General features: G+C 36.6%; 2 protein-coding genes across 2 annotated transcripts in view; both read right to left on the reverse strand.

Annotated features, from left to right (window-relative positions):
* LOC107589403 (NADH dehydrogenase [ubiquinone] flavoprotein 1, mitochondrial-like) overlaps positions 1–1,802 on the reverse strand; it is a 7,910-nt gene extending 6,108 nt beyond the window's left edge. Inside the window, exons 1-3 of the mRNA XM_016277823.1 lie at positions 1,731–1,802; positions 676–854; positions 516–598 (exon numbers count right to left, since the gene is read on the reverse strand). Of these exons, the coding sequence (XP_016133309.1) occupies positions 516–598; positions 676–849 (257 nt within the window). The 5' untranslated portion in view covers positions 850–854; positions 1,731–1,802. The remainder of the gene's footprint in view (positions 1–515; positions 599–675; positions 855–1,730) is intronic.
* A 2,204-nt stretch (positions 1,803–4,006) lies between these two features.
* LOC107589404 (potassium/sodium hyperpolarization-activated cyclic nucleotide-gated channel 2-like) overlaps positions 4,007–10,607 on the reverse strand; it is a 12,149-nt gene continuing 5,548 nt past the window's right edge. The window contains exons 2-7 of the mRNA XM_016277824.1: positions 9,114–9,546; positions 7,201–7,362; positions 6,843–7,061; positions 6,614–6,760; positions 4,421–4,661; positions 4,007–4,258 (exon numbers count right to left, since the gene is read on the reverse strand). Coding sequence (XP_016133310.1) covers positions 4,044–4,258; positions 4,421–4,661; positions 6,614–6,760; positions 6,843–7,061; positions 7,201–7,362; positions 9,114–9,546 — 1,417 coding nt within the window. The 3' untranslated portion in view covers positions 4,007–4,043. The remainder of the gene's footprint in view (positions 4,259–4,420; positions 4,662–6,613; positions 6,761–6,842; positions 7,062–7,200; positions 7,363–9,113; positions 9,547–10,607) is intronic.

Below are 10,607 nucleotides of genomic sequence, written 5' to 3' on the forward strand. Positions count from 1 at the left end.
TATATACACACGTGTGTGTGTGTGTGTTATATTACTACTAAATTACATCTTACAATTGCACTTATAATAAATTAATAACTTTGATTGCACTTATAATAAATTAATAATAAATAAAAAATTTTATTGTTTAATAGATAACAAAACACCTAAATTAGAAAATACACAAATTATGGAAGCTTACTTTTTCTCCGTTTACATCTTACGATTAATAACTCACAATTCTGAGAGAGAAAAAACAGTCTGAGTGCATGATATAAACAAGCAATTCTGAGAAAAAAGTCTGAATTTTGAGATATAAAATTGCAATAGCATGGAAAAAATATCTGAATTGTAGATTAAAAAAAAGTTGAAATTGTATATATATATATATATATATATATATATATATATATTCTAACCTTTCACCTTTTTAGTCCATGGAAAAAAATAGCTTCCATAACAAATAGGGAACATTCTAAAGTAAGCTTAAGTCCTGTCTTTAGATATAATTCATAATACAATTTAATATTTTTTACCTCCAGTCATGTCGTCCATATAGGTTAGTGAATATTCTGTCCTGGTCAGCTAGAGGTCCGAATTTGGTCTTCTTTGGTGTTTCCTGGTGACACACACTGATTATAACTCATTTCCATCGACCATCAATTATGCAGACAGTGGATTTGAGCAACAAGTCACCTGTTGAGCTGTGCTGCTGTTGTACCGCACCAGTGACGTGGTCTTTGGAGGAGAGGCAGTGCTGGCTGCTACAGTAGTGCGTGATGCACCACATGCAACCACAGCTACCGGGGCACGTGAAGCCCCGGTGGTCAGAACCCGGCTAAGAACGGGACAGCCGAGACAGGACAACATCTTATCTGAAAGATATGAAGGAACCAATGAGCAAGAACCATCCCCTCATAACCAAAGCTGTACCACATGGTGCACTGTTTAATAACAACTCCAGTCCTAATGACCTTTCCTGTCATTGTTAACTGAATCAAACTATTAAAAATCTTTTTTTGGTAATTGAAATAAAACTCCATTTAAATTAATTATACTGTAAATATTACATGAAAAGCTTAAATCTATACGACAATTAGAAATGCTGCTTTGCCAACTAACTTAAATATGCTTCAAATGAAGGAATAAAAGATACTAAAACTAAAATAGATAGAAATACCAAAAATGTATCATAACAAAATTACTAAACTTTTTTTATTTTTTTTTATTAAATGTTTTTGTAGATGTTTTTTAAGAACAAAACAACCAGAGGGAAGCGTTAAACACCCCCAAATAATAGCCGCTTATAAAATTAATTCACAACACAAACCTTTGAGGTTCAACACTGTAACATAATCCATACATGAACTAAAAAGCATCAACACTTCAGACAAATTTAACGAAGGGAACAGTTATGCAAGGCAAGAGACGGGAAGAGTAAATAGTTGAGCAGCAGCAATAAACACACATCCATGTAGCTCAAAGATGCCTCCGTAGTATACATTATTGCAAAAACACACAAGCCAAACTCTTTCAGATATTGTACAGTAGGTTAACCGGTTGAAAATGGACTCGTCCCGCAGTGACCTCCATATACACACTCATGACATCTGAGGGACTGCGGCATTGCACAACGTTAATGTTCGGATTTATTTACAGAAGGAATACGAGATTGTCAAAAAAAAGAGAACCTGTCAAAACCTTGATTTGCAAACAGATAAATCAAGTGAAAGAGCCGAGCCGCTGTTTACCTTCGTGATCTCCCTGGATCAGCGTTATGAAATGTACAGCGGAAGGAATATAGCGACCGACCCGGATGTAATCACGGCTTTGACCTGTTATGTGTGGAGGCGCTGTTGCACAGTTCAAATATAATATAAAGCCTTAAAGGGATAGTTCACCCAAAAATGAAAATTCTGTCATCATTTACTCACTCTCATGTCGTTCCAAACCTGTACGAGTTGCGTTCTTATGTTGAACATAAAAGAAGATATTTTGAAGATTGCTGGTAATCAAACAGTTGGTGGTTGCCATTGACTTCCATAGTAGGGAAAAAATACTATGGAAGTTGTACAATTATTCACAGATGTTGATAAATGCAGCTGTTTCTGTAGCAGATATATTCATAGTGTTTGTAATAAATGTACCTTTTGTGACATATCAGTTGAAGATATCGACCATTTATTTTTCTGATGCCCTTTTTCTATTTCCTTTTGGGTTGACTTTAAAATAGACATGACATAAAAAAATTAAACAAAGCCCTTAATTTAGAACCTCATGATATTTCACTTTTGTTTTCAAAACCAATATTTTTCCGATAAACAAAATTGCATCATTAAGCCGTTAATTATCTTATAGTTTTATATTCATAAGTCAAAAACCATTCAAAATAAACCATCATATATTACCTTTTGCAACACTGATCTTAAATGTATTTTGAAACCATTTCTAATATGAGATCACAAAATAAGCTTATAAAACAATAAAAAATCTTAAGCTTTTCAAATGTATGTAACTAGCCTAATATTATAATGTACTTTTTTTTAATTTAATTTTATTATTGATTTTTTTTTTAAATGTTAATTTTATGTTTTGTTGTTGTTATTCTGTCTTGCGTGCCTTATGTATATATGATAAAATAAACAAATATGATTCTTCATGGTCAAAATACTTCATAGTCATATTATTTTGTCCCAAGTATAAATAGTACAAAGTCTGCAAACCACTTTATTTGATATGAAGTGTAGTTTTATTTAGTGTTAGTATGAAAACAATTCAATAAAGAAATAATAATGACACACTGGTAAACTACCAAACTGTATGTAGACTCGTGTACAGCGACTGTATCCAACAGTTAATAACATACTGTAATAATATAGTGGCAAATGAAACGCATCAAATTAACATTTATATTCAAAATCTCAGTTGTTTTTCCATAATACTCCTCATCTCTATAATATCACACATTATGTGGGGTAATATATCTGTTTTAATTTCCAACCACAGAGAAGAGTAGAAATGTTACTGACAAAATATAATTTGAAATGAATATATCACTTGCTCCCAAGTAAATATTTTCCTCAAAAGCACATGTGAAAACAACCTTCTCTCGAAGGGTTATTTTCGTCATAACCGATTATCACAGATAAGTAAGGGCTCAGGCCAAACGGAAATGAGTTTAATCAGCGATTATGTGACTCATATTGTTTAATACTTTAATTTGAAGTTAAGAGGACAATGGCCAGATGTCCCAGCTCATCCGTGTCTTTCAGTTACCAGACATCTTTCCTCACAGTGCATGATTCTTAAGTGCTCAATGTTGATCTGGAAAGCAGATAGAACTCAGTATAATATTGTATTATAAAACAACTAATAGAAAGTATTATGATTTACCTCGATTTGATTATCTGGACTCAATGATACATCCAGAGACCTTCCACCAGCAGCACGACAATAATGAAAGGATAAGTGGATAAGTGCAACACTGTTATATGCTGGTGGCTGTCTGGAGGTTTTAAAATGAAAGCAATTTCAAAGACATCAAAATGAAAGAGTTAAACATGAGTTGTACTGAGTTAACATATTCAGAACCGCCGCTAAATGCAAAATCTACAGGAAGCGATTCCTTGACTAAAGGCTACTATTACTTGAAACTACAAGAGCTCAATAGAGATTAGAAACAACAAAACAAACTTTTGTAATGTTAGGGTATGTGTTTGTGCTATGTTCATTTAATTTTATTGTATCTTTAATGTACTTGTATTATAATATATATTGCTGCATACATATTGTGTTACCACATTTATCAAGGTCCCTGCTAAACTAATGGTTTCTGACTGAAATTAATTACATGGATCCAGTATCTTTAGAGAATCTACAGGACCTGTATTGTTTATTTTTATGTTCCTATACATTGCATGGTCAAATTAAGAATAAGAAAGAACTACTCTAATAAGATAAATCACACCATACTGCAACTGTACATTAATGTCAATTATATGGACAACGTAACACCATGATTTTTTTCTGCATTCAGTCATCTTCGGTGAGTCAGTCAAAGTTCATCAGTCCCCATCATCCTCCACGCTCCTGTGTGAATGCACAATACCGTTTCCCTCCCGCTCCAGCCGGTCCACCGCTACGCTCTCAAACGCCCTCCTCATTAATGGGTTCTCCTCTAAGACCTCATTAAAGCTGTCCACACTGAGCGAATAAAGTCTGCAGTATGTGTCCGCTCTGACGCTGGCTGTACGACGTCCACGGGTGAGCAGACAGATCTCTAGAAAAAATAAATAAACAAATCAGTTCTGTAGCAACCGTCTATTCTTGTTCATTGAGCTATTATCTAAATTTCTGTATTCAGTTTTGGTCTACTACACAATAGTATCTGTGTACTCTATAAAGTTTTTATCTGGTACAAGCCGGGAAAAATCTAACTCACCGCCGAAGTAGCAGCCGTCATTCAGTTTCTTCTCTTTATTGTCATGAGTGATCACACAGACGCAGCCATGCTGGATGAAGTACATCTTACGACCGAGCGTCCCTTCACGGATGATGAAATCACCCGGCTGAAAGACCTCGAAGCGTAACTTTGTGAGGAGCACTGTGACAAAGTGAGGATCAGCATTTGCAAAGAGTGGCATGTTAGCCACCAGCCCACGGCAGTTATAGTTGACAATCTCCTGCAGGTCAAACACACAATACAGGATGGATTAAGAGTGTCAGTGTAATCTACCAATACATCGAGCAGTTTAGTCCCACGTTTAAGTTCTAAGTCAGCTAAGAAATAATTTAGGATTAAGGAGTAGATGGATAAGAGTTTGTCATATTTAATTGAGACATGCTAGGCTATAACAAAAAGGACTGTATTTGAGAAATAAAACTTTGTAACCTTTATTACATTAACCCATATGATTTACTACTAAATTACTTTTAAACTATAGGCATGATTTTAGATCAACTACTTTACCTAACTTTTGGTCGTGTCAATTTTTTTAATTTTATTATAATACTTTTAAAGGGGTCATATGATGCGATTAAAATTTTTCCTTTCTCTTTGGAGTGTTACAAGCTTTTGGTGCATAAAGAAGATCTGTAAAGTTGCAAAGATTAAAGTCTCAAATCCAAAGAGATATTCTTTATAAAAGTTAAGAGTCAGCCACGCCTGCCTAAAACTCGTTCTAACACGCCCCGACATGTCTACTTCACGATGTGGGAAGATTTGCATAACGCTGCCCAAATGTTCACGCAAAGAAAGAAGGCGTAACTTTGATTCTCGCTGTAGTATTGCTGCTGCCGCCGTGTTGTGGAGACGCTGTGTGTTTCGTTGTGAAAGCGTAACTACTTTGTTTGGTCTTCCAAAAATGGACACGACTAGAAATCAGTGGTTAAGTTGTATTTACAATACTGTTCCAGAACACTTCAACCCAAATATTCAGATGTGTGCAGCGCAATTTACGGAGGACGAGGACTGTTTCCTGAACCAGTAGCCTACAATGCTTCTGTGCACATAGGCTGTTTCTATAAAGTGGGGCAATTCCAACTTTGCAAGGACAGTCTGGCGCTTCTGACTCACAGCCTGTAAGTATGTTTACATATTTAAAGAATTTGCCACTGATGATTCAAACGCAAGTATATGTTTACACGGCGCGATACGCAACGCAACGCGTAAAAAGACAGTATAAGTAATTATAATCAGTAATTATGCCCCCACTGGATGCAACAAATGCCTCGTTTATAATGGGTTTTAATGTTTTTGTCTCGTCGCTCCGGCCGGGACACGGCATCACAGTATGGTAGGGGCGTAACATTTCCATCACACGTTTGAGGTATTCGGCCAATCACAACGCACTGGATAGCTGGCCAATCAGCGTACACCTCGCTTTTCAGACCAATGAGCTTTGTAAAAATCAACGCGTTTCAGAAAGGCGGAGCATAGAGGAGAAACAATAATGTACAGTATGTGGAAAATAATGTGTTTTTTTTAACCTTAAACCGCATAAACACATTTCATTACACCAAATACACAAAATAATGTTCTTTTTAGCAACTTCATATGTCCCCTTTAATATTTTTTTCCAAATATATATTTACAAAATATATAATGCGATATATGCATGCGATAAATAATTTTTAATAAATGTTTATCATATACAATTTATAATAGATATTTATTATATACATTTATATAAATTAGGGCTTGCACAACTGATCATTTTAGTCAAACAAGTAGTCTGGTCAAATGTTTACCTTATGTAAATAATAGTTTGCGGTAACTTATTTCTGCTCATTTTCAAATTTTTTAAATGACATCATCAATTTGGGAGATAAAATGCAGGACTGAAAACCATTTAAACCAAAGCTCATCAATTTACCTATTTTAAATAGGACTTTTAAATAAGCAAATAATAAATAATATATTATTTTGCTATTATTAAATGAAATATGAATTTATTAATTGTCCAAACAAAAGAAACAGACATTTTGTTCACAGCTGGCAATCATGTGACTTCTACAACATTCTCCGCTGTGAATGTCAACCAAAATAAGAAAAGTCCTTTCTCAGGTGGAGCAAGTTATTACATGAAAGATGATCTGACCAAAACACGAAAGAAAGAAAAAATATAAGAGAAACCTCTTTTAGTGGGTCATTGAGTTCTTCGAGGATACTTTCTTCGTGAAATATCTTGCCCTGGAAGCGGTGCTCATAATACTCGTGGATCCTCTGCCTCATGTCAGCCGGCAGCTTGTGGAAGGACATGTACTGTTCCACCTGTTTGTACTGTAACAAACCAAACAACAAAACTGTTGACAAAGGGGGGGGGGGACAATGTCTCAAAAATGCTTTACTGAGCAATAAGTACCTTCTCTTGATACTGCCGATGGGAAGCATCCAAGGACTGGATCAGGTTGGTGGCATTGCCCAAGAACATGGCATAGCAGGTGGCGCCAATGATCATGCTGATCATCGTGAGCCAGACGTCAGTTGGTCCCTCAGGTGCCTGAGCACCATATCCAATACACAGCATATGGCTCATGGCCATAAAAAGGGCATAGGAGTATTGGACATCCCAAGTGGCATTCTGACAGAGAAAGACATATTGCACATTTAAAGCGAAATGTAAATGTTTAACATTTTCTTTAGGTAGCAGAAGTGCTTTTTCTGTTTGATTACAAACTAGATAACAAACAGAAAACACTACCCAAGATCCTCAAACATACCACCATGTTGTTTTTGGCGACCCAGCAGTTTGACGGGAAATCTTGCAACATGGGCACCATGAACTGCATGCAGCCATCCCAGTGACACAGCAGCAGCATCATTCCAATCAGATTCACTATGCGAACTACTGCGCTTGCAAGGTCATAGGTCAAATGGAAGATCTGTAAAAAAAAAAAGTTATAGAGATACAGTCAGCACTAGAATTGAATACTGTTTCTAGGTCCAAGGCTCTACTCGTTTCAACTGTACAATCTCAACAGCCATTTATGAGCACTGTTTATCCATATAACACATTTAAGTTAAGCCCCACTGAAGTGCCTTGAAACAGGAAGTTAGGGCAGGACATATCGAATCCATCATACCTGTTTTTTTTAAATAACCAATAGTGTTTAGTTTCTCTTCCCCCCAACATTGCGGTTTATAATGCAGAGGATATCTAACCATTTGCAATGTCTGATCTTTTGCATTGCATTACAGAATGATGTCATCAAAATCGTTGATCCGTATTGGTGTATATAAGAGACGGTAAGATTTGAATGCTTCTATCTTGTAATTATGAGTTTTGTCAGTGTTTCAGAGCTTATTGATATTCTTAACATATTCATACTAAAAATAAAAAAGTCACAGGGTACACAACAGTTTCAATGATGCATGAAAGAAGAATCACTGTCTGGCCATCTGAGACTTTGATTTAGAGAGAAATGTTTTGGTAGTATTATAGGATATTGTAACAGAGTATATTAACCCTGTTTGTTGTTTGCTTTTGGAAGTTGATAGAGTGTTTAGACCTGGAACAGGTGGCACATCAGACCAAATGGGTTTGAGTTGGTAACACAAATTTGCGTTGACCAACAGAAATCTGGCTGGTTTGAAATTGACTTCTGTGTGAGCTGTAGTTCATATATCGATACATTATTGACAATAGCCAATGGACACTTTTCTACCCGCAAAATGTCTCTAATGTGAACACACATTTCTCCTAATAATTTTTATGTTATGGGGATAAATGATAAATGGCATTTTAAAATTCAAAATAAACAAAAAATAAAACACTAAAGACAAAAAAACAGTCATTTTAAAAATGACAAGTGAATTCTAGGCATCACAACATTATAATGTATAATTACAAGTACGAAAATTAAAGGGATAGTTCACCCAAAAATTAAAATTCTGTCATTAATCATCATGGTACTGTTGAGAATGTGCGTCAAAAACTGACACAGAAGAGAGGAATTGTTGAATAAAGTCTTTTTTTCTGTGCACACAAAAAGTATTCTCATACTGTAGTTTCATAATATCACGGTTGAACCACTGATGTCACATTAACTATTTTAACAGTGTCCGTACTACCTTTCTGGGCCTTGAACATGTCAGTTGGATTGCTGTCTATGCAGGGTCAGAAAGCTCTGAATTCATCAAAAATGTCTTATTCTGTGTTCTGAAGATTAACGAAGATCTTACGGGTTTTGGAACGACATGAGGGTGAGACAGAACCTTAATTTTTGGGTGAACTATCCCTTTAAAATTAATCTTGAGATTTGCTAAAGATTACGTTTAACAGTGTTATTAATTATTAGTGATTTTAAACATTAACTTTAATTTAGTGTTATATATTGTCAAAGGTAATGTAAATGTAAAAACACTAAAAACTCATTAAACTCCTCCAGTATATTAACGTCAAACGAGGACGAGGAGAGACTGAGACTGACTGTGGAGGTTTGGAATCAGTTTCTTATGGAAAGACAAAATTCTTGTCATTGGAATATTGTAAGTCATTCTAAAAATCACTGTCATAGTGCATTTTAATGTTTCCCTCAGACAAAAGTCAAATTTTCTGCAACTATATTTCATTCTTTGCTATTCTAGTCTCGATTTCCTCTATTCTTTTCTTTTCCTGTCCTGTTTTGCTCACCTCTTCCCACTGATGAATGTAACGTATAAGTCTGGACAAGCGCAGCAATCTGAGCAGACTGAGGATCTTGGTGAAGCGCACGATGCGCAAAGCCCTGGCGGTGCGGTACACCTCTGCCGACTCAAGTCGTGCCTCAATATCCACCACCAGGAAGATGTAGTCGACCGGAATGGAGGAGATGAAATCCACCAGAAACCAGCCTCGCAGGTAACGCCGACTGATCACTTGCGGGTCCAGGATGATTTGGGAGTTATCACCTTCCATAATGCCGGTACGAAAGTTTAAGACAAGGTCAGCCAGGAAGAGGGTGTCGGAGGCCACATTGAAGGTGATCCACGGTAGCGTATTCTGATCCTCAAAGAAGGTGATGCCCCATGGCAAAATGATGAGGTTGCCCATCATCAGGCACAGCATCACAAAGTCCCAAAAAAACCTGTGTGTGAAGATGCATGATGTAAGGAACCAAGGATGGATTCTGGAGAACTGTATGTACATTAAAATTAATATCTACAACCAACCATGTCATTCATCATGTCAACAATTCTGTGCAATAATATAATTATTTTTATATATATTATAGCCAATAAATTGATACATTTTAAAATATTTCCTCTAAATAAATAAAAAAGCTCAAGAGCTCAAGCGCACTTGGGTTACACAGCAGGACAATGATACCAAACACACCAGCAAGTCCACCTCTGAATGGCTCAAAAAAAACAAAATTAAGGTTTTGGAGTGGCCAAGTCAAAGTCCGGACTTAAATCCAATTGAGATGCTGTGGCATGACCTTAAACAGTCCTTTCATGCTCGAAAACCCTCCAATGTAGCTGAATTAAAACAATTCTGCAAAGAAGAGTGGGCCAGAGTGGGCAGTCGTGGCCTAATGGTTAGAGAGTCGGACTTGTAACCCAAAGGTTGTGGGTTCGAGTCTCAGGGCCAGCAGGGATTGTAGGTGGGGGGAGTGAATAACCAGCGCTCTCTTCCACCCTCAATACTGCGACTGAGGTGAGACCCTTGAGCAAGGCACTAAACCCCCAAGTGCTCCCCGGGTGCCGCAGCATTGGCTGCCCACTGCTCTGGGTGTGTGTTCACTACTGCGTGTGTGCACTTGGATGGGTTAAATGCAGAGCATAAATTGTGAGTATGGGTCACCATACTTGGCAACACATCACTTCACTTTCTTTTTCAAAATTCCTCCACAGCGACGTTGCCAGATTCATGGCCAGTTATCGCAAACACTTGATTGCAGTTGTTGCTGCAAAGGGTGGCACAACCAGTTATTAGATTTAGGGGGCAATTACTTTTTCACGTAGGGCAAGGCAGGGTCGGACAGCTTTTTTCCCTTAATAATCTAAATTATTTTGTATTTACTCGGGTTATCTTTGTGTAATATTACAATTTGTTTGATGATCTGAATCTTTTAAGTGTGACAAATATGCAAAAAATGTAAGAAACAGGAAGGGGGCAAAGACCTTTTCACAGCACTATATATAT

This window comes from Sinocyclocheilus grahami, unplaced genomic scaffold, assembly GCF_001515645.1.
Source record: "Sinocyclocheilus grahami isolate Dianchi unplaced genomic scaffold, SAMN03320097.WGS_v1.1 scaffold116.1, whole genome shotgun sequence".
Lineage (NCBI taxonomy): Eukaryota > Metazoa > Chordata > Actinopteri > Cypriniformes > Cyprinidae > Sinocyclocheilus > Sinocyclocheilus grahami.